General features: G+C 44.7%; 1 protein-coding gene across 1 annotated transcript in view; it reads right to left on the bottom strand.

Moving 5' to 3' along the window:
• Nucleotides 1-22,682, bottom strand: part of EMB2411 (DNA replication helicase) — a 154,978-nt gene extending 132,296 nt beyond the window's left edge. Inside the window, exons 1-10 of the mRNA XM_087377966.1 lie at nucleotides 22,420-22,682; nucleotides 22,166-22,314; nucleotides 21,820-22,053; nucleotides 21,429-21,704; nucleotides 21,268-21,333; nucleotides 8,874-9,350; nucleotides 8,692-8,739; nucleotides 8,464-8,525; nucleotides 8,044-8,176; nucleotides 7,757-7,867 (exon numbers count right to left, since the gene is read on the bottom strand). Coding sequence (XP_087234092.1) covers nucleotides 7,757-7,867; nucleotides 8,044-8,176; nucleotides 8,464-8,525; nucleotides 8,692-8,739; nucleotides 8,874-9,350; nucleotides 21,268-21,333; nucleotides 21,429-21,704; nucleotides 21,820-22,053; nucleotides 22,166-22,314; nucleotides 22,420-22,618 — 1,755 coding nt within the window. The 5' untranslated portion in view covers nucleotides 22,619-22,682. The remainder of the gene's footprint in view (nucleotides 1-7,756; nucleotides 7,868-8,043; nucleotides 8,177-8,463; nucleotides 8,526-8,691; nucleotides 8,740-8,873; nucleotides 9,351-21,267; nucleotides 21,334-21,428; nucleotides 21,705-21,819; nucleotides 22,054-22,165; nucleotides 22,315-22,419) is intronic.
• Nucleotides 22,683-24,253: the final 1,571 nt, after the last annotated feature.

The following is a 24,253-nucleotide window of genomic DNA, read 5'->3' as shown; positions in this document are numbered from 1 at the left end:
TATACTGCGCCATCATCAGGGTCTGTTGCAAGCCCTTCACCTGCCCACTACCCTCGCCATGCTGACGCCATCTGCAAGTTCCAATCCTGTGAGGTGCTGCCCATGTGGCAGCCCCCTCTCTTTCTTCTCTCTTGACACATCCTGCCCTAGGTCTCCCTCCCCCACGCACTCCTCATTTGGGGGCTTACAATGGGGAGGTGACCTTTCCAACAAGCGAGACCCATGGGACATACACGCCTTTGCAAGTAATGTTCTGGAACTGTAGAGGTTTCCCTTGGAATAAGGGAGTCGGCATTAATGCTTTCATACAGGGAGCAGACATAGTTTTTTTGGGAGAAACATGGGAAAAAACGTTTGGCAAGACAAGGCAAAACACCTCCTCCTCAGGAGGACACTAAATAGGGAAGCGAGACCCATGGGACATACACGCCTTTGCAAGTAATGTTCTGGAACTATAGAGGTTTCCCTTGGAATAAGGGAGTCAGCATTAATGCTTTCATATAGGGAGCAAACATAGTTTTTTTGGGAGAAACATGGGAAAACGAGGTTTGCCGAATCCCAGAAATACCAAGATATGTTGTGCACACAATGTACCAAAAACAAATCGAAAAGAGAGGCCAAGGAGGAGTAGCATGCATGATCCAAGAACACTTAGCAGGAAAAATCAGCATGTACAGAGCTGATAAAGTTGAAATTGGAATATGGTGAAGCCCCCTCTTCCTTGCAGGATGCTATATACCTCACCATGAATCCCCTTTCTATGCTCAGAATGGAATAGATTCAAGTGAGGCATTTGAATCACTATGCCTAGACATTGCAGAATTGAAAGAACTAGGCAAGGTAATAATCATGGGAGACCTCAATGCTAGAATTGGACAGTTGCAATTTCAACCTATCATGCATGATGAACTGGACAAAGAAGATGCAATTGAGATAGATGCCTTATGGCACAGGACTTCAGAAGATGATACCATCAATGCACAAGGAAGAGCAGTCAGATGTATGATGAACGGGGGGGGGACAGTGTCCTAGACTATGCCCTCGCACATGTCAATGCTCTGCATGTCAGTCAGACCATCTCCCAATATGGATGACTCTTGGTATCCACACTAAGACAGAAGTGCAGAAACTTGCAGCCAATTCAAGAGGCTTCCGAATAGACCAAGACAAGCAGAAAGAATATGCCATCACACTCGATGCAAAGCTGAATGCACAAGCAATCACACCTACATGGGAAACCCTCAGAGAGGCGGTCCTTGATACTGCAACACAAGTTTTTGGAGCAATCCCTCAAGACAGGAAAATGCATAAAGAACTACCATGTAAGAAATGGTATGATGGCGAATGCAAGAAACTCCGCAATGAGCTGAAACATATTTCTGATGCAAACCTCCACAAGCAGAAGGAGAAGCAATACAATGCCCTCATGACGAAGAAAAAAAGAAATTACATTCTGAAAGGGAAAAATCTGATTTGCTCACCTCCATCAAGAATCCGAGAAAGGGGTGGAAACAGGTTAAGAGACAGAAGAAAAAGATCATGGGAAATATATCAGATGAGGAAATGCTTGAGTATGTTATCAGACTCTATAACCATGCAAATGCAACAAACATGGGAAATGAAGAGCTATCATATGCTTCAATCAACCCTTTCACTTTTGAGGACATTGAAACAGGGCTGAAGAAGATGGCAAATGGAAAGGCCCCTGACCACACGCACATGTGTGCTGAACTCTTAAAATGGACAGAAGATAGGACACGACACTGGCTATCACACAGCTGACAAATGCTCTACATCATGGCTTTCCTCTTGACTGGCAAGAGAATTGGGTTCAGCCACTATTCAAAGGGGGAGATAAAAATTCAGTCACCAATTACAAGACCATAATGGTTAGCTCCACACTAGCTAAACTTTTTAGAAGCAAAAATCAGCACTTGGGTAAAAGAGGCCAAGAAGAGGGCCATTGGACAAGCAAACTTCCGTAAAGAGCATAGCACTGCAGATCATCCGGTCACATTAAGAGTACTCATGGATAAAAGCAGACTCAAAGGAAAAACTCTTTTATGCTGTTTTGTAGATTTTCAGAAAGCATTTGATACAGTCCTGAGAGGTGGCCTATGGAAAAGAATGCAAGACCTCGGAGATCCCTTGGCACTAAGAGTAGGCATCTCCCGAATCTGCGAGAAAGTATCATGCAGACTAAAATCGATTGTCTGTCAATCACAAATCTGCAAACTCTGACATGTCATGACAAATTCAGCCAAGCTCCTTTCTCTATGGCCAAGATATGTGACCGTGTGCAAAATCTGGCAATATTCCTGCGATAGAGAAGAGGATGAGAGTGCTGTTGTATGGCTGAGCAGAGGCATCTGATTTCATGAATGACGACCAGCATAGAGGATTTATTTGATCTTGGTAGTATTCTAACTTGGTCTTCCTTTCTGATGTCAGCCATTGAGCCTATAGGGTGCATAGTAAGGACAACCGGAATTCCTGTAGATTGACCTTTTCACGTGGCATAGTTAAGTATGGTTCCACTTTCCATCTGCTGAACCATTTCCTTATGTCCGTCCCCCATCCTGTACATATGATCTTGTTTTTATAGTTCTTTTGAAGTTTCATACTCGCTGTCCATGCTCTGTGTGGTAATCTGTCTGTTGGCATTTGTTGCACATCCACTAGATATTGCATCACTCTGATCAATGCATGAAACTCAATTGGCCTCCTGCCTGTTTCCAAAACGAGCACAGAGTACGGGGTAGTAGCCTTGACTCCTAGATGTCGTCGTAGGAATGCTTTCTGCAATTTTTCAATCTCATTCCATGTAGATGGAGAGATGCTGCCTCCCTATACTTCTACTCCGTAGAGCACTGTTTGGACCACATATGCATCAAACAACATATTCCGGATCTTCCAATTCCGGGTGTCAGTGTGCCTACAATCATTTTCGAATTGATAGTATTTTCCCCAACCTGTATCCAGCCTTCTTTGTGCACATTGCCACCATCTATGGTCGGCTAATATGCCGATGCCTCAACAGATACTGGTAGACACCACACAACTCTCATCGGTTCTCTCCACTGCCTCTCCGACAGTGTTGGGGTCTTTTGTCACTCGTCTTTTTTCATACCGTCAAGAACTTGAAAACTCTTGACCCCTCCACATCGGAGGAATTTTTTGTATTGAGGATTAGGTCCCATGGGTCATTTTTTGCCCCCCGAGGACAATAATAAATTCTACTTCTACTTGTTTCTCTACAGAGAATTGTATTCCAGCCTAATTGATGGCTTCTCCCCTGCTGTCTGGGATCTCCAACCACTAGACGAAGTGCTTCTCGAAGTGCGATATGTTGGAGTGCCGTGAATAGTTTCTTGAAGCTGCGATTGGATTCCAGCAGCTTGTGGTCACGTCTTCTGAAGTGTGACTTGACCAAAGGCTGCGATTTGACTGTAAAATCTCAGTTTGAGTTCAATCAAAGTTTCAATCTGAGTGAACTACCTCCAATGGCTCATTGGCCCGATCTGTGGCCTCCATCACGAATGGTGACACGCCTCTCTTGTGGCTGCGACAGTGAAGCGTGAGCTAGAATGAGAGGACCTACCCACTACTCCTCTCAAAGAAATGAACAGAAAACTCTCATAACGAAAGAGAGAATGAACACACTTGAGCTCCCACTTTCTCAATCTCTCTCACTCCCACAAGGATCGCAAGGCCTGAGTGGAGGGCAAGGGAGCTCTCATATCATGAGCAAATATAAAGAGGGAGAGGAGACGAGCAGAGATGAGGAGAGAGGGCATAGCGAGAGAGTACACCACATGACTAACTGTACACTATGTTGAAAAGAATGAATATTTGTGTACCCTGTAGGGTTAGGGGTTTCCAACACTTGTGCCTTTTAGCACTTTGTATGTTAGTGAAATGTTGAGATGAATCCTCAGCACTTACCTCTATTATAAGTTGCAATGAAGCTTGTATTGAGTTTCTAATTTCCTTCAAGAAGATTGTGTTAAACTATGTTCTCAAAATGCATTGTTGTCGAGGGATCTCGCCCAAAATGTCAAGGGATCTCGTTGTCGAGGAATCTTCACTAAACTGTGTACATGCTAACGAAAATTCATCATTATTTTTGAAAGTGCACCCACAGATTAGAAGAGGAATGAGAATGGTGTATTGTTTCACAAGACAAGATATTTACGTGCATTCGCTAGGACCATCTATTCATAGTTAACTAAACCTTAGGGAGCTCGATTCATGCGAATATGATCCAAGAATCTCTAGTTAAATTTGGAGGCAATGCGAGTGTTTGCCTTTCAAAATTTTACCAGCCCTTATCCTAATTTAAGATCCTTAATAGCAATACTGAAATCCATTGTTATAATTATACACCCTAACACATTCGAGGACTACAGATGCAATGTCAAACCTCCAATGCTTAAAAACTAGACTTGATCAAAGGACACTACCATCAATAGTAAAGTTTCCCCACCCAAGCAGAACAAGGCCTTATTTGATAAAACAATGCTTCCTTGTAGTCTAGGTTCCCAGTAAGAATGAGCTGCTTGCCTCTTGTCAATTACAGCTTTGCCTAGATAGATAGAAAGAAAGAAAGAAAGTTTATTACAGTCTTCGGAAGACGATGGTTCTATGAGACTGTGAAAATCCTGATACAACGAGCTGTGATAGTGGAGCTACTAAACGAGCATCCATACCAATGCAAAATGCAGAGTGGCAGTACTAAGTCCTAAGTACAACATAGTGATGTCGGTGGTCGACTATATATCAATCTCAGCATCATCATCAATATCATCATCATCATCATCCCCAGCAACAGCAAGATATCAGGATGGATGAGACAGTGGAGGCATGAAGTCCGCAATAGAGTGTTGTCGGCCACTCAGAGGTGTGATCCTGGCACGTCTCTTGGTAGTAGCTCTACGTCTAACCATGGCTACTGTGACCCATGTCAGTCGGGCTCCAACTCTAAACAAGGAGGGGATGTCTCCAAGTGTGATCTGTGTGTCGCCCCTTTGTCTGAGCTGTCGGGTCTCGGGTTCCGGGTCACGGTCATGTCGAGGCCTCGTCTCATTGGGATCCATGTGATCTAGCTGAAAGAACTCTGTGATAGAGCTCTGAGAGGAATCAACCGAGAAAGAAGTCTGCTCCTGTCTCCGTGCTCGGAGTATCCTCTCGCGGTGTCTAAGTGCCTCATGAATGAAACCTGCCAAACACCGCTAATCTAAGTACGAGAGGAAATGGGCTAAAATCCCATAACTATCTCTGAAGAGGCAGTGAAAACGTCCTCGGATCTCATAGTACACAGGACACCTGAAGATGAAATGCTCCTCTGTCTCAACCTCCTTTATGTCACATAGTGTGCATATGCACCGCTCCCTGGTAGTCGCTCTGCTCTGCCGCTCTCGATGCGAAGTCTGTGTGAAGAGACCCGAAACTGCCCAAGAGAGATCCTCATCGAGTGGGGTAGGTGAATCTGTGTGTATCCTGGTGGGTCAATGAAACCCTCCGCTGTGATATGTAAGAAGTGATCTCTGTAGAAGCTAAGCTTCACTCGGAGTTCACTCGGTTCCAACCAGGTCTGAAAAGTATGTAGCTGTAGTAGATCCTCACGGATAACTTGGTTGACCTCGTGTGATAAGAGGGGAGAGAACGGAGCATCCATGCTATACTGGAAGGGAGATAGTCTATCCATGTGGAGCCCCAATCGCTCAAACCATCTCTCTGTACGTGCATACTAGCACCTCTGATCTCCTCCTGCTGCAAGTGCCATAATAGAAGAGGATAAAGCTATCAATGGTAGCCTGCTACGCCCCGAGGTATAATCCCCATATTCCCTAACTGGGTACAGATATGTGATGACCTGAAATGCAGCATCTAGCTGTAAAGAGGGTGACCCAAACTCAGCCTGAATGATCTGATGAGGAACGGATGACTTACCACGAATCATCCGTGATAGCATGAGAACCTGTAGCCGCTCCACACGGGCCCACTCTGTATCCGACAAGTCTAGTCCCCAACAAGGACTGCCGTACATCTCCGCTGGACGAGCCAAGGAGTCAAAAAGCAACCCCTTGGTACGTGGATCCTGAAAGTGTGAGCGGAAGCACTGCCTCTCTAGCCTGGCCAATGAGGCATACCCTTTACTCAAGCGTGCCTGCATCGCAGGTCTCATAGTGAAGCTCGGTCCGGAGAAGATAACCCCAAGATAAGTATATGATGAAACTATCTCAACAGATGACCCCGCAAATGTGAACTGCTCCTGACGCATGATGGCTCGAGATATATTGAAGATCATGACCTTGGTTTTACCCAGGTTGACCTTCAAATCATGAGACTCACAAAGGGACTATAGTGCGTCTAGGTGTCTCTGAAGCCCCTCTGCTGAGGAAGACAAAAGAGCCACGTCATCTCCATAGAGCAAAATCTGGATCAACGTGTCTGCAAGAGAGCAACCTACACCCCCTTGTGTCTGCATCACTGTCTCAAGCTCGTCAATGTAGAGGCCAAACAAGGTAAGCGACAAAGGACACCCTTGTTTGACCCCGATGGTACTCATGATCTTGTTTGTCCACCCGGATCCTACCCGAACTCTGCCAAAAACTCTCTCGTAAAGTGCCATGACAACCCAAATGATCTCCTGGTCATAACCCAAGACCTGTAGGCGCCATATGAGGCAGGCTCTCGGGACTGTGTCAAATGCCTTGCGAAAATCCACAAAGCAACAATAAACCCTCTGCTTCCGTGATCTCGCCTCCTCGATGATACATCTGAGCGTCAGAATGTGGTCCATGGTTCCATGATCACGCCGGAATCCGGCCTGTCCCGCTGCTCTGAGTCCTTGACACTCTGCGAGTCTGCTAACCTCGGAGTCAAGTACTATATGTGAATAGTGTGAATAATTACATAAACATGTTATCAAAAAAGAACAAACTCTATCCGGTGCTTAAGAAGAACCATGACAAGCTTGGCTGCTAATAAAACTTTCACTATGTACCTTTGTGAAGCGGTTAGCCAATGTATTCATTCTTTGACTTTAGAATGTTACAAAATCGAAACCTTGCAGATTGACTTAGTAGACTTGGAAATAAAAAGGATTTGATGACCCTTCTGGGAGCAAAAAATCTTCTACAACTCTCGTAGTATTACCTAAATGTTTATTGCTAAATTATATATAATGGGCAAAACAACCTCCATCCTCAGCAACAAGGATAACAAGCTTGGATTTCACATATTCAATCCCAATCCTGATCTTTGCTCCTGCAACTCACAATACTTGTAAAACACCATACAACAGTCAAGGTCCAAATAGAGTGAGAAGTCCTTACAAGCAGCACCCGATCCCAAGAACAGGATAATATTTTATAGTAGAGGTTTTACAGCATTTGAGATAATATTTTATAGTAGAGGTTTTACAGAAATTAAAGGTTGAATTAAAAACACAAGGGAATAAAAGTATGAAGCTAATGTTGATGTTGATATCATCTACAGGAAAACAATGGAGCTGAGAACAGCACAAAACTAATGTGATGTGTCCCCATGCTCGTGAAATTTAATTGCATAACCAAGCATTGTGATGCCTGTTAAAGCTACCGACATGCATTTCAATTTATGGGCAAGCAAAAGCTTGACAGCACAATGGATATATTAGCATCAGATCACATGTTGTCACCATGAAAAGACTCAGGAACATCACATTTGGGCACAAATCTGGACTTCAGAAGATATAGCAAAGAATGTGAACCTGAAAAAGCTCATGCATCATTGTCCCCAACAGAGCAGCAAAAGCCACAGAGCTGGAGCGTATACGCTCATCTAAAACTGCCCTCCGTGGACAGCTGAAGCTGGAGCCAACCTGCAACAATATGGGAGGAGAGATCTCTGATATAAATGATCAGGCCCAACACATTTATACAATCACAGGTTCTTACACGAGTTTCCTCAAGCATGACAAATGCTAGTCTATCAGCTTGAACTTCCTGATCAGAGTTACACCACTTTGAGGCAGACATAATTGACTATAACACTTACTTTGGAGCCTGAGATTAAAACATCTGGATGAACAATCAACAAATTGTTATTGCGATCAATAACACACTTGCCCTCCAAATCGAACTCCCCTATGACGTTCACAGTGTCACCAGGCCGCACAACCGTGAAGAACCTGCACTTCATACGCTGTAAACTAGAAACCATAAAGGCCTCTTGACCTATGTCAAGCAGCATCAACATTATATCCCTTCAGAAGAACCACAAGGTGTGCTGCCCGATTATGGTAAACTTTACACAAGGGAGCATAAAACTTTGTAAGTTTGTTAATCATGTGCAGAAACATATTTTGCTTGCCATGCAGATGGAAGTCAGTGGTAGCATGTTCTTCGAGAAAAAATTGACAACAAACAGCTACAGAGCGAAAGCGAGATGCATTACATGCAAGTAAAAGCATATTACCACTCATCAAACAGGTATAAAACCCGTTCAAGACCACTGTGCTCATTCAATAGCCGCACAACCTTAAAGCACCCACAAGAGAACATAACATTTTGAAAGTGAGAAAATACGAGTAGGGCATCCATTTTTGAAAAAAAGCTACAAAACCCCCAATGAGTGATAAAAACGCACTACCAAAAACAATTCCGAATACCACAAGCATATTAAAAGTCAGAGTACCAAAATTACCTTTCTTGTAGCACTGAACCCTCTGCATTCATCAGCTAAGTCAGCAACCTACAAGGTCCAAATCTGAAAATATTTCAATCTGTTACAACCTTCCAATCTGTTCATATTACCCATGGCACTTAAATCAAAAGTGAAAAACTTGCAACAACACAATCTCTCATGCACTGAAAGCAAAGACGGACCTCCAGAACAAGGAAATGAATACTTGCAAGCGCTTCAGATGCAGCCAAGGGGCTTGTGGTGCATATTTGTTCATTAGACTCTTGTACAGCAGTTCCAGTTCCCTTCATATTGAGTTCATCACACTGCAATAGTTTATGGTCAGGATCTGCCTCCAAAACACACGGTGCAACCTCTTCTTCAGCACAAGTTCTCCATGCAGTGTTTTTCTTTGTCGAGGGGTTATCCCGAGTCAATAGTAAAGAAGAGTCCTCTCTGACTGATTCAGCATCAACATCCCCATGCTTCAAAGCTGCCTCAATTATCTCTCTCCCCTCTGTTGGTGACTTCCTGTCAGAGACTCCATCTAAGGGCTGGCAAACTTCAATTACTGTCAACTGCCGCTCATGAGATTGGACTGAATTACAATATATGACACTGGAAGTAGAATCTGAAACAGAGATGACATTTTCAACCTTATCCAGCAATTCAAGTAATGCCTGCCAGAAAAAAGATTCTTCAGTGCATTGTGCTCACAAACAAGACATTATCAGACATGACATATGTGGTATCATTTCATGCCCACAGTTCCACAACGTCATCAGTTCAAAGCAAGAAAAACCCCATTACAGTATCTTACAAAAAACTTGATCAAGAATTTTATGCATCATTTTGGTGAAAAACACTTTAAAACCATGCATTTCAAAGCTATAGAGAAGCAAGATAACCATTAACAACAAACTCTTTTAAACCCAACCAACAAGCCGTACCTGTCAATGAAAGAAGATGTACGAGACATAACTATTAGAGATAAATAGCAAATGAACCTTGCTTTATAGGCCAAGCCAAAACCACCAGGTGCAGCAGAAAACATACATTTGCCCACAAGATCACTTATTATTATGGACCTACTCAAAGTATGTGCACAAGCATGAATAAAGCTTCACCCTGAGATCTGGAAATAGACAGCGAGATATTGCAATCCACCAGTAACAAATATGTCCACAAATAGGATCGAAACATAAGTATAAAAGTGAGCCCACAACCTACATCATGTGGACAGCCAGATGCTGCTCACTGCTGCTAGAAAGAGTCCACACATGTCCTAAGGGATGCTGGATATTCTCTGTTTGCTGATGCCTATGCTGCTGTCCAATTGCCCTCTGCTAGTGCCAGGATAACACCCTGCAAGTGGCTGGCTGATGTGCTAAATGACCCATACCATAGCATGCCCAGCCTATACAAGGACCCATGTGTGACCCAACACGTGTCAGAGCCATGCTGATGAGGAAGTGTGTTTCCGAGGATTTATTTAATTAGAACAATAAATTGGTAAATTATCTAATACCACCACATTAGATTCATCAGACATAGTCATAAAGCTGAAAACAACTGAAAGAGTGGCACACAAAACAGCGAGGGCGTGTGTGCGAATGAGGATCACCTCCCACCACAGCTCAAGCACCTGGCATATTTCTGTATTTCAGTAAAGCTTCATCTTTTTTTTCCAAAAAGATTACTTCATTAAGTATCAATGAAAACCGCAAGAGCAAGCACTAATGCGAGAGCACATCATGAGAAAAAAACCAGCTCAAAAAGAGCTAGTAAAAATCCAAGGTGGAGGCTGAAAATGCCACCTCAACACTGAAGGAGACTCAGAGAAAAATGGAGATCCTCTCCAAACTCTGAAAAAAGCATCTCTCCTGGCTCTAGCTGCTCTGGAGGATCCCTGCATGCTCACCCAGATGGTCATCAGTGTGTGTATAGTATCAGTCCATATACTAGCTATAGACTGGGAAGGGTGAACCTGGGAACCCTGCATCGCCTCCGTACATCTAGCCCTCCAAATATGCCAAGCTGCAATGCTAGCTAGAATGAAGACTAAGTCATGTCGTCGTATAATGACATAAGGCTGAGTCTGAGTCATGTCCCTCGAAAAACACATGAGGGCCAGTAAGAGATAACCATGCCACTAATCCCCAAGTCATAAAGAAGGGTGCTCTATGAAAAATGCTAAAAAACCTAGCAACACCCTTCCAAATCATCTTCGCCTGTCTGCACTCCCAGAGGCAATGCTTGTACTGACTCAACTGCTGCGTGGCATCGAGGACAAGTATAGTCAGCCCCGAACCTGGATCTCCACAATCTCTCCATGAATAGAAAGCCAAAAGAAGAGAGTGATCTTTCTATTCCTGAGGGATTTTCAGAGCCTTCTCCAAAAGTTTTTTTACATCTCAGCAAAAATCTGAAAACTATTCCAATGAGGAGCTTTGGAGGGCCTCCAACCTCTACTGCTAAGCTGAAATCTCCTAGCATTTCTGATTGTGTAATGAAAGAAGGAGATGCTCCTCTCTCGGTGCCCTTCATCAATCCATTCCCACTCCCCTAAGTCCCACTGCAAGAACCTAATGGGGGAACCACCATATAACCAAAGTCTCTAAGAGACAATCCTCTCCTGGGAAAAAACCCTCATATTAAGAGGAGGAAAGTCAATTGTTAAAAGCACTCCCACACCTTCAGAAGGGGAAGCTCTGTCCATGGTGATTTGAACCACCTGCTCCCCAAAGGTAGAGGGTACAAACTCCTCTAACTCAAACGTTGCCATGTTTGCCAAAATTGCAAAAGAATTCTTGCTTGATGCTTCTGGCGCAGGTGTGCGGAGGATCCCTGCAGATGGTGGAGTGGAAGCAATAACCCCCTTGCCTCTGTCAAGAGGTGAAGAAAGAGGAGCAGAAGAGGAAGGGGACTGCCGAAGCGAAGCCATAAATATAGCATTAGCATCAAGTAAGGCACGGGTTTCGGCAATGAGTTGTTCCATAGATGGAAGCTCCCCCACATGAACATCTAAGGGGACAGAAGCAACCTCATCAATACAAGGAAAGGACAAGAATATCTCTTACTTGTAAGGAAGGATCCGAGGCGCCATCATTACCCTCCTGAGGTGGAACTGGCTCATAAACTCTGACTGACACCCAACATGGGACGACTGGTATAGAACATGCTGAGAGTCCTGGTCGCGCTGTAGAAGAAGGTCCAAGACGAGAGGATGTAGCCGACAATCCTGAGCGAGAGGTGGAAGGTCCAACGGTGCAAGAAGTGGTAGGATGTGCAGTAGATCGTGAAGAAGGTCTAATCGAGTTGGTGCTATGAGGCACTACACCCGTGGACCTTTTTGGCCTTTTCTTTTTTCTCTTCCTTGGGCAATCTCTGGCATAGTGCCCATGGGTCCTGTAAATCCTACACTGATCCTATCTCCCAACGATCTTAACTCTCTGCTTGAAGAATGAGCCATCTGGACACTGGAGCATGATGTCGTCCGATTATCCTCCTCCACAAGGTCAAAACCCAATGATAAGGGCGTCAAGAAAATCATCTTGGAGCTCAGTGCTAAGGAACTGGATTGAAGCTCTCTACCTACTCCATCCGAGGAGTCAAAAACAACCTAGAAGAAACCTCAACCAAGCAGACGAACATCTGAGAGATGAATTGTGAGATCTCCAAGTAAAGCAAAGCATCCAATCCCTAGCATGTAACCTAGAAGGGTGGGACCCATGGATGCAAGCAAAAAGTGATGTCAAACTCTCTTGCTTTGTGTCTTTTTTTAGCTGCCACAACTCCTCTTTTGAGAATGTAACAGTTTTCACGACCGGTGGAAGCGGACGAGGAAGGCTGAAGGCGGAGGCATCGTCAATTGAGATGGGAAGGTTGAAGGTTGAGATGGGAGGGCCGACTCGAACACAATAATAATATGCCCACTCTTGAAAATGCTGCCAGGGGATGCCCAAGGGGACAAGAAGGCGGAAGGAAAGGGAAGGAGGGGAGGTAGACGAAGGCAAGGTGGGGGCCGAAGGGGCGGTGGGACAAGGAGGGAGGCCGGGAGAGGAGAAGGAAGAGGCGGGAGAGGAGAAGAAAGAGGCTGGGAGAGGGTGAGAAGGGGGGGGGGGGGGGGCCGGGAGAGGAGTGTGAAGGGGCAGGGGAGGGGGGGCCGAGAGAGGGGAGTCGAAGGGTGGGGGAATGGGTGGGCGGGGGGGTGGGAAGGGGCAAGGAAGGGGGGCGGGATGGGGCGAGGAAGGGGGCGGGATGGGGCAGGAAAGGGGCAAGAAGGGCAGGCCGAGGGGGAGGGGGGTTGGGGGCGGGAAGGGAGGGCGGGGGGAGGCAGAAAGGGAGAGCTGAGTGCAGGAAGGGGGGGCTGAGGGCAGGGAGGAGGGGCTGCGAGGGAGGGGAGGGAGAGGGTGGAGGGGAGAGGGAGAGAGAGGGAGGGTGAGAAGAGGCTTGCGAGGGAGGGGTAAAGGATGGAGGGATGAGAGGGAGAGGCACAGGGCTGAAGGACGGGGAGGAGCAGCAGCCGATGAAGATCACCTAGTTAGTACTGCCTAATCTTAATATAATGGTATTCCAGAATTTAAGACGGAACCTCTATAATCCTAGGAGAATATAAATCTGCAAACCACTCCTTTACCGATGTAGGAGGGAGTTGCAATGCTTCCGTATGTAGAGCAACGACAAAGGATGTAGTGCCTGGTGATTGAAACTAGAGCGTGGAGGTCAGCAAGAGACAAGAACTCAATGCGAGTTTGCTGCTCTAGGGTGCAGCAGCTTGGAGCAGCCAAAATCTCAGGGCTTCTTAAAACATAAATGTATTCATGCAACCAAATATTCCTACCTGAATAGTGGGGGATAGCTTTAATAGTTTAATTTAACCGAACATTCCTCGAATAGTAAGGAATGGCCTTAATAGCTTAAGTAAATAGACTTTTAATTCTCCCATTAAAATTTCCCCCATGACCCCTCTACCCATGCACATAATAGAACATTAACTGTACCCTAGGCTTACTAGGGCCATAACTTGAGCTAGACTTATCAGATTCTACCCAAACCGAAGCCAACGGTTATAGCTTGTAGTGTACTATCTAGCGTGCATGTGAGTGATCAGGGTATAGATAATTACACTGAAAGATCATTGGTTTCGAAGATTACATCTCACAAGTTTAACCTATGTAATTTCACTCTGTCCTCTTAAGACTCAGAATTACTGCCTAGATACACCAAGGCTCACCCCCAACGTGCATATGAAAGCAACTAGGAACTAAAATTTCCCTTGTGTTGGGTATGGAAACCCGGTGGATGTGCAAAGCATCCCAATCTCGTGAGGCCTGTTGGCAAGCGGAGGGTGCTCCGGTAAAGTCATGAGGACTTTGACAACCCTATGGCTATGAGAAGTGCATCCAAACTGAACTGAAATGAAGAGAGAGAGAGCCAACCTCACACACAGCAAACAGGAAAGGCGAGAGATGAGAGAACTGCCAGGAAAACCCCCGTCTGGTGAGGAAAACCTCTGGCTCTATATATGGCTGAACTGTTCCACAACTAAGATGAAATGAAAGGCAAGGAGGGGGGCCTATATATAGCCCCAGCCCCTCCCCCAGTTGGCTGCAGCATGCTGGTTGACCCCCTGCTGTAGGAACCGACCACCTAGCCAGGTGGGCAGACCCACCTCCCCTACAAATAGGAGCTGCAATGCAGCCCTGCAAGGGGCTGACCCCCTGCCCTCCAGGTCATGTGGCAGGGCTCTAGGGCCAACTGCCTCAGGCCCTCTCAATGAGCTGCTACACAAGACCCACCTCCCCTAGAAATAGGGGCTGCAATGCAGCCCTGCAAGGGGCTGACCCCCTGCCCTCCAGGTCGGGTAGCAGGGCTCAAGGGCCAACTACCTAACCCTCTCAATGGGCTGCTACACAGCCCTATATGAGGAGTGTAGGCCCTGACTCCTGGCCCGACTACCTCTCTACAAGGGGCCGACCTCCTCCTGCCCTACCATGGGCTGAACCGTAGCCATATAGGGGGCTGACCCCCCCTGCCTAGAGGCCAACCAGTAGGTCTAGGTGGCCAACCAGCAGGTCAGCCCACCTCAGCCTACAAAAGGCCTCAAGGGGTGGGTCTACAACACCCCGGGTGACCACGCAGGCCACCAAACCTGGCCAGCACCATGCGCCACAAGAGGGGCTACCCAGAGGAAACCAACGAGCCCAAAAGAATGCCCTACCCTACTCTACCCTCACAAGGGGCGGGCACACCCACAACACATGCCCTCACTCAACCTAACCTAGCCTCACACTAGGCGGTGAACAATAAATAAATAAATATCATCTGAAAAATAGAAAATGTAGTAATAAGATCCATGAAAAAATGTGTAGGTGGGTTACAAGATGGCCAACACCATGGCTGTCCCATGGATGAACTGCCCCTATGGTTGGCCCATAATCCAACTCAAGATGGATGCTTGTCCCACATGGGAGCTAAGGTGCTGCCCGTGTGGCAGCCTCTTTCTCCTTCATCCATCCACTCTTACATCTATAGGTGTTAAACCCCCATGCTCTCCTCAAATGGGGGCTTACATCTGGGGAGTTAACCCAAATTTTCCAACAACAATACCAAAGAAGCATGGATGGGACAGAAGCCTAACGTACGTTGTTCAACAGCTTGCACTCATGGGTCAAATGATAAGCAAGGTGAGTTTGATTCCAAAAGCAAATATATATATTGGTTGGCTGCCTAGAAAAGCATATAAGCCTTACAATCCAGTAATCCACACGATGATTGCTTCCAACGATGTGTGGTTTGATGAGAAGATAAAGCAAGCTACATGCTGACTACAAAGAGACAAATAAAAGTCTAGACCGCTTTTTGGTTGAAGACAATGCAAGAGATGCAATTGGGGAGTAACCAATCATTGCCTACAACTAGCAACAGTAGGTCAATGGAAGGGGGGAATCGTAACATAGATGGAGCCTATCTCACTCTCTCACTAGTTATACCCATACTATTGGTTCCAAAAGAATGAATGCTAACTAAGAAGAGAATACGATCACACCAATTGACTATTGCACTATGGTCGACAACACACCATGCACTTAAGATGGTGTTTGCTCAGCATAAATGGGTTGACAATGAAGGTCCGCTTCACAACCATCCCACTATTACAAAGCTCGACATTCTATGATGTTGCTTTGGTGCTAACTAATTGTTGATCGTGCCCAAACGCCTACTTAAGCACCTTAGCTAGCTGTTCTATGAGAAGATTGAGGCAACCACATGGTGTTCATGCAAATCCCACAAATTGCCACTATGAAAAAGATTAGTGACCTTGTGCCTTGCTACATATCTATGACATAAGAAATCTCTCTAATTGGTTCTCTTGGAGGATCTCCTTTCTACGAGATTCGTGCCTTCTGTGGTCACTGATGAGACCGCTCTTGGCGATCCTAATGGAAGGAAGGATGTGGTTGTTGCACTAGATGAGGGAAGCAAATGAGAATAAAGCTACTTATCATCAAGGCAATGATAACAAAGGCACTCGTTGTTGTGCCTCTACTTCTACATTGAGAAAATCACTTTACTTATTGTTTGCTATTGGCTTGCTTTTTGGAGTGCTACTTGTCTTGAAGCCCCCTTGGCCTAAGGCTTCCTTATACTTTTCTTGAAACCCCCTTGCCTAAGGCTTCCCTATAGTTTCTATCAGATCAAAGAGCACAATCTAAGAGCGATCCATGTACTATAATGGCAAGAATCAAGCTCATATGTTCCCAATCAATGTTGACTACGCCCATCTTTGCATTGTAGTACTTTGCGTACAACTTGTACCAACAAGTGATGGCCTCTCCTATCGAGTGCATGGAAGCAAGGATGCACATTCCATTGTCCTCTGTGTAGTCATATCTGTCAAAAATTATCCCTTGGGAATGAAACTAAGAACACTGATGATCATGAGGATAACTCCATGATGAGCACTCACTAGCTACTACATAATAGCATTAAGCATCATGATTCATGCAATGTATTCTTATGTAGGACAAAATTACATGCCATTTAAACTTTATTTATTATTACATCTTAACTCTTTACTATTTAATTTTTGGCTTGGTTGCTGGAGCCTAGGCTTACTATGAAGTATGTAGTGTTTTCCATGGGCCATCTTGCTTCTACTTTCAAGGGCCAAGAGCTCTATGGTTATTTACTGAGCATTAATATTACAGATTTCTTATTACTAATATGCATTGACCCTGCATCTAAAGTTTTAATTGTTAATTCTCGTGCCTCGAGAGTGGGCCCTCATGGCTCAAGGCATTTGAAATTTAACGAGTGACTACCATACAATGCAGATCCAAGTGTCCGTCATTGACTGTGTTGCCCTCATCTTCATACTCGCGCTCTCGCTCTATCACATCTTCAAGGGCCTCCAATGCCTTTCCTCTAAATGCTATTGTGGCACTAGAGCAAGAAGGGATCAGCCCACACCCCAAAAAACTCAACAAGCTATGGCTTTAAGGATTGGCTGTTTTTGAGTATGATAGCTTATGATATGTTGTCCCTACTAAGGTATGCAAAGGTCTGCTTCACTCCATTTCAATGGTGGACACATGGCTTGTGTAGCAATCATGAATCATAATCAGGGGGTTATTTCAACATAGTTGAGAAGTTAATCACCACTTGGACAAAAATTCAAAGAATTTGCATGTCTGCTAAGGTGATAGAAAAGTGTACCTTTGTAAGACTACAATATATCCAATCGTACAAATTCATATTTTTGTTGTTCTAAAGACCAAAATGAATGTTTAGTTGTTGGAGCTTTTGCACCTGCGTAAAATATTTCAATATAGTTGAACAGCTGATCACCACTTGGACGAAAATTCAAAGAATTTGCATGTCCGCTAAGGTGAAAGAAAAATATAGCTTTGTAAGACCAAAATATATCCAATCGGGCAACCTGTAGAATGAATTGCCTTGCCCTCCAAAAAGGCCTTTATATGGAACAACTACGGGCCTGATCTGGCCAACTAGCCCTAGTTCTGCCAACCTTACACTAGAGTACTGCTAACTAGACCTTGCCATTCTGCACATACACTCGGCTCATGACCAACGCTAAACCAAAGTCGGTGCTTTGGTCAACACTAAAGTGCTAAACCAGCCCTAGTCGAGATGAGCGGCTCTTTTGATAGGCCCCTGATGGTCATTTGGTGGCTCCCTTGCATAGAGGGTGGGGCCTATGAGATTGAGAGCACCGAGACCCTGGCTTGCACTGTCTGGAATTGTGATAATACCCCTATGGTCAGTTCCAAGGAATTCCTCGAAGTCTTACAAAAGACAACATATAGCTTTTTACACAGAGACCCATCAAAGCCCAAAGCGCCCTATGCCTATTGTCAATGAATTCACTTGGGAGACAGCATTTTGAGACAAGACCCGTGAGACGGGTGGAGTACGAGAATAGGGTAGTGGTAATTCTTTACAAATAATCTCTTGTTGGGATGATCTTCGTATCTAGCTTCTTGTCCTACCCAGACAAAGATGCTTGGAGACTTTCATCCATGAGGCTGTTCGACAGAAGGAGCATTTGCTTAGGACACGTAGGCGAGACCAAAGTGTACAACCCAACTCCACTCAGAACATGATCACTGAGTTTTGCCAACAAACAGCAATGACTAATACGGCTTAGGGACAGGGGCCAAGGATATGGCTTAGGGACAGTAGCCCAAGGACCAAAGCAAGAGACCCAACCGTCCTTCCATGCTCCCCAAATCGGAGGCACAGCCAACAAGAGTGACAATGGCATTAGTTCGATACAGGGCCATGGCCAAGAGACCACAGCGGACCACGTACTAATAACCGTCAACACTCTATCACAAGCTTCAGAGATTTCTCATTGTGTATTGGTGTATTTATGATTATGGCTAATTTGTACTCGTCATGGGTGTTGAATCTTGGTTAGAGGCTCCACCCTTTTAGCTCATTGTATCAGGTTGTTTCAATCTCATAGATCCTTCATTCGTTTGAAGACGTTTAATACTCTCTCTCTCTCTCTCTCTCTCTCTCTCTCTCTCTCTCTCTATATATATCAACTAGTAGCACGCCGTCGAGCCACCTGAAGTTGCTGTGCCACACCTGCCATCTGCTACGCCACCCCTGCCACTTGTTGCGCCACCCCCACCATCTGCTACGCCACCCCCGCCATCTATCGCACCACCCCAATGCAAGACACAAGGACCCACACAAGCTGCACGGGCTACTAGCCCCCCATACCTAGTGTCCTAGCTTGGGTGGGCTGTGTTGCCATCTCAAGGCTGCTCCAGGCCCGCCAACAGGTCAAGGGGCTGCCACCAGCAGTCCTTGCCTAGCCAGGATGAGGCCTCTAACCAGGACAAGGAACAAGGAAGCTGTTCACAACCCTCATGCCTCGACTCCAGCCCTATACCTCTGACGCAAAAAAATCAAGAAAGACTTGCTATGGGCAACCCTTAGGTGGTGGGCAGTCCAACCAAGAAGGGCCTACAAAAAAGAGCAAAAAAATCAATAAAATCAGAGGAAAAACAGAGGCCATAGAAAGCTCACCCGATCAAAAAACCAAAGGGGACAAAGACAGGAAATACAGCATAATTTGGACCAAAGGGCAGAAAGTAGTGGATGGGAATATCAAAGCATGTCTATCCACTATCAAAGAGGCATGTAAGCTACAAGATGCTGAAATTGAAGAAATTGGAAGAATACAAAGAGGATGAGTTTTCAAACACACGTGCTCAAATGAATGACGACATGAAGGGATGCCAAGAAGAAATGCATGCCAAATGGGCAAAACAAATTGGGAAAATGCAGATGGATATGATGCGAGATATGGACGTGAAAAACAGTCTTCTTACATCCAAGATAGAGAGCTTGGAAGCTCAAGTGATTAGTCTTAAAGACGAGAATGTAAAATTGAAGGCAAATACACACAGAGATGAAGGGGAGCTTCAGCCATCCCTACAAAGCGCTCCTCTTGAACCTGGAGTACCGCACTCCCAAATGGCGTGCAAAGTAAAGATGATCACCTCCAAATGGCAACTAAGGTAGCTTTCCTTGACAAGATAAAAATTGAAAATTACCAATTTCTTTGGTCGACTTGGCAAATGGACTCTGCCTTGAGCACTTGGAAAATGTCCACCTTCACCACTTTTGCATAGTTGGGGCTCATTAGGTATCACTTTGCTACTGCATGGGTTTTGCATCTCGAATGAGAGGGATTTCGTATTGGTTCAACATTGGTGGAACCTTCTCCAATTTTGTGTGTGAATACATCTCTATGTCCTTTGAAGGCACTTTATCTTCATTGAGGAATTCATACAGAAAGTTCTTCATTAATCTTGATCAACTTTAGTTCTTTGTGCAACCACACATGGATTTCTTTGGCTGCCTAGCCTTTGGTGGTTTGTGCACTGATGCTAACTCGGCTGCTTTGGTTCAATGGCTATTCTTGGACTTCTTATTCTACTTCTTTACATTAAGTAAAGCCTTGTTGAGGGTCTAAGCATGCTACAATGTATGTACTATTGGCAAGAATGTAGTACTATGCTAATACTACGCTGTAATTCGAAGTCAAGTTAATGCATGCCATAGACACACGAGACATCTTTCAAATACTTTCAAAACCAAATAGTCAAAGGCAATGTATAGCTCTGGATTTTTGCATTATTTTGGTTGCTATTTGTAGTGCATTAATCGTTGTGATCAACATGGTGTTTTGTGAGAGTAGCTTCCTCTTGATGTCTAAGGCATAGCCTTCTTCCACCTCAAACATTTGGGCTCACACTCTCTGTAGATCATTCTAATAGTCATAAGTATTTGCATGTACCTCTTGGTTATTGTGAGGATATCGTCTTGCTATTATGAAGCAGTTTAGCACCCTTCAAGCATGGTCGTCCCAATAGCATCAGGAATGACAAACGTGACCATGAAGTATGCTCCATTCATTTTGATGCAACATGCCCATGGGCCTCACTAGGCTCTGATGTGCCATACAAATCTTGAATGGCAAGGGATTCAAGCTATTTAGATTTAGCCTCTTTCAAACTTTGTCTGAGATGATGTTGATGCTTCATAGTGTGGTTTCGAACGAGTAAGTCAAATCATCGAGCGATCGCATTTAAGCGAGCCTAGAGTTCAAGCAAAGTTTTTGAGGAACTATACCATTGTGTACTATTGAAGAACTTCAAAAGCCTTTTACAATTCCGAGTTCTTTGACAATTGCTAATCTACATTGCAAGAACTATAATATAAATGTATAAGAAATGAAATCATAGAAGGTGAGCATGCTTATGTGAGGAAAGAAATGTGATTGCAAATGAACTTCTATTGGAGTATATACAACTATGTTTGACATAAGAATTGTCATTGCAATCACATTGCATGAACATTTCTACATCCCATTCACTCAAAATATGCTATAAGCATTGAGAAAGTAATTATTTTCTTAAGCAATGATTTTTCTTTTCTTTTCGTTTTACATAAGCCTGCAATAGGTTGTGACCTAGTTTCGAGAGGTAAGACAATATGCCAACCATAAAGTGTAAGCAAATACATTACATGACATATGCAACGTGTACTAACCTTCCGCCGTCGTTGTCCCGATCCTTTCTGCCTAACACTTCCCTTTTTCTTTTGACTTTTTAGCACCTATAAATGCAATATGGTTGACGTTAGAAATAGCAATTTCCTTTTGAAGACGAAAAATGCAAAATGCTGAACTTCGCAAAACAGTTGGCAAATACCATGGACCGGCGAGATGATGAGGATGAAACTGTCTGACGTTGGCCTTGACTTTGTGATTTAGGTAAGCTAGAAATATGTCTCAAACAAACATTCTCTTTTCCCCGTATGGCAGAGGGAGTTTGCTGATAATCACTAGAATTATCTTGAATTGTGGTGCATTCAGCCACATTTTTTAAGCCTCCTACACCAGCGCAACAATCGCTCCTTTGATTAACAGGACGACTCTCAGATGTTGAGAGCCACCGTTCAAGCTTTCCTGCTAAACCTGGAGACCTCTGCCATTGACATAAAGAATCCCACTCAAAAGCTTTAGCTTCTTTGAACTCAGTAATGTGGATAATACTTTGAATTTTCGGGCGATCAATATATCAAACTTGAGCAATCGCCAACCTTTTGTCCAGGACGGGCACCCGATTTCTCGGAGGGGCCACTGGATGACCTGGTCAAAACATCGTGCACGTTTGGCAGGTTGCACGCGTTTTTATTACATTGCAGAGCAGATACATCTAATTTTGTCGTCCGATTTGTATTGTCCACTGCAGAAGCCCCTTGAAGGCGTTCTGCTGTGGGTGACATTCTCCACACCACCTGATCCCATACATCATCCTGGCTTTGCTGAATTAGCTGTACGTGAGCAAACAAAAGCACACGTTTGGTGTTTCTCCTCAAAAGCCTGAAACGAGGACAAAAGATAAACGAGTCTTATGCAGACAGTAGTGAAGAATGGGAGAAAGACCATGCCAGGAGAAATTCTCAAACGCTTGTCCTTCCGCCGAGTATTTGCAGCCAAAAGCTGCTTCTTGTCAGCGGCCCCTGCGACAGGAGTCACTTCCGGATTCCTAATAGAAACTTTGCTACAAACTGCCGTCTCGCAAAGAATGTAATCTGACACAGACAATATTGCGCAATCAAAACCAGCAGTCTGTAATCCAATTGCCTGGACTGAAAATGACGCTGTTGCGATTGGCAGAGGGAAACATGAGGGAGTACCTTGGGAAGGCTGAGGCGCGGATTGAGGGGATGTGGAACGGGTGCCAGAGCGAGGAGCAACAACAGCAAGTGAGGAGGAACTGCGAGGATCCTTACCGAAGAAGCGATGGATACCATGTTGAGAAGGCTGAGATGAAATTGGGAGGTGCTGCTGCGGTTGACGCTTGGTAGAAGCAGATCCTCGACGGTGGGGAGCCATGGATCTGTCATTGGCGAAATGGAAAGATCAAAGAAAGAAGGAGGGCAGAGCTTGAGGTCGCCATAGCCAGGGAGGAAAGCATGAAAGGGATGAGAAGAAGAAGACAACCATCGCTACAAACCACATGCAAATGAACGTTTCGCGCCAGTTTTTAGGCAGGTTCTGGTGAAGCCACGTGTCAGGTTTAGGTTTAAATTTTCATTTTCATTTTTTATTGATTCAAGAAACTTTCTCCAAATTAAACGTTGCTTCCCATAGTCTCGTCCAACTAGCCTTCTTGCTATGTTTACTCAAATCACCTTGTTTTGTCGTCCACCCTACTAGATTTCCTTCTTTTGAAATTTCATGTCATTGTGATCATCAAAGCTTGCTATTGTTCCTGTTTCACCATCGCCATAGCTGCAGTGGCTCCTCCTAGTGCTGTTTTCTCTATCGCCATCACCTGTTATTGCGCTTGGTGCTGTTCTCTCAATCGTCTTTGCCTGGTAAGTCTTGGTAGCCCTGTGTATTCATCTTCCATTTGTTTTCACGTTGAAACTGTATGATTGCTGGAAACTGTGAGGATGACCTTGCAATTAGGTGAGGACTGTGAGCGGTGGCTCTTCACCCAAATCAAAGAGCAATTCGCATGCTTGGAGCAGGAACGTTGTATTATCATAAACTCCTTCCATGACTTAGAGAGCCAATCCTACAAGCATCTGTTGAAAAGAGTGCCCAACCTTTACACTCTAGGCCCTCTTCTCCCTTCTTCTTGTTTCGAGTTGGAGTGGGTGCGAGCTTGTGCGATGAAGAAGATTGCATGCAATGGTTAGATACGCAGCAAGCCTCTTCAGTGTTATATGTTTCCTAATTGGGGAGTATTGCCGCGGTATCTACAGTTGGAGTGGGTGCGAGCTTGTGCGATGAAGACGATTGAATGCAATGGTTAGATACGTAGCAAGCCTCTTCGGTGTTATATGTTTCCTAATTGGGGAGTATTGCCGCGATATCTACAGTGGAGATCTAGGAAATGGCATTCGGGCTCGTGGCGAGCAAACAACCGTTTCTGTGGGTTCTATGAGTGGATTCAAATGCAAAATCCGGAACAACAATAAAGGAAGCTCTCCCAGATGGACTGAACGTAGAAGCTCTGCCATATGGATTCGAATGCAAAATCTGGAACAATAAAGGAAGCTCTGCCAGATGGGCTGAACGTAGAAGGGCAAGGGATGATAATACGTTGGGCACCCCAATTGCGAGTATTATTGTACGAAGCGATGGGAGGGATACTAGGCTTGAACTTCACTACGTTTTCCCTCTGTGCAATAGTTCTACTGTATTTGCTAGCTTGTAACTACTTTTGTTGATCACACTTCTATATGCTTAGCTTTGGAAAGATCATCTCAATTTTCTGAACTGAATTGGAGAGTTTTTGCAAACGAGCTTGGAAAGATCTGCTCAATTTTGTGAATTGATAAGATGTGTGAATTGAGTGTATGCTAAAATTCTTATGGGACATGAGTCTTGAATTTCACCTTGAAGCCTTCCTGTTGTACGCTGCCGATCATAGACATTCTCTCATCTGGTGCAAACGCTAGGCAGTAGACATCCTTACTCCATGGGTAGAGGACATTCTTCTTGGAAAGAGTCATGGTT

Source organism: Dipteris shenzhenensis, chromosome 8 (assembly GCF_047967505.1).
Source record: "Dipteris shenzhenensis isolate YYH24624 ecotype China chromosome 8, Dip_SZ_1.0, whole genome shotgun sequence".
Taxonomy (NCBI): Eukaryota; Viridiplantae; Streptophyta; class Polypodiopsida; order Gleicheniales; family Dipteridaceae; genus Dipteris; species Dipteris shenzhenensis.
This window is presented reverse-complemented; position numbering and strand designations above follow the sequence as displayed.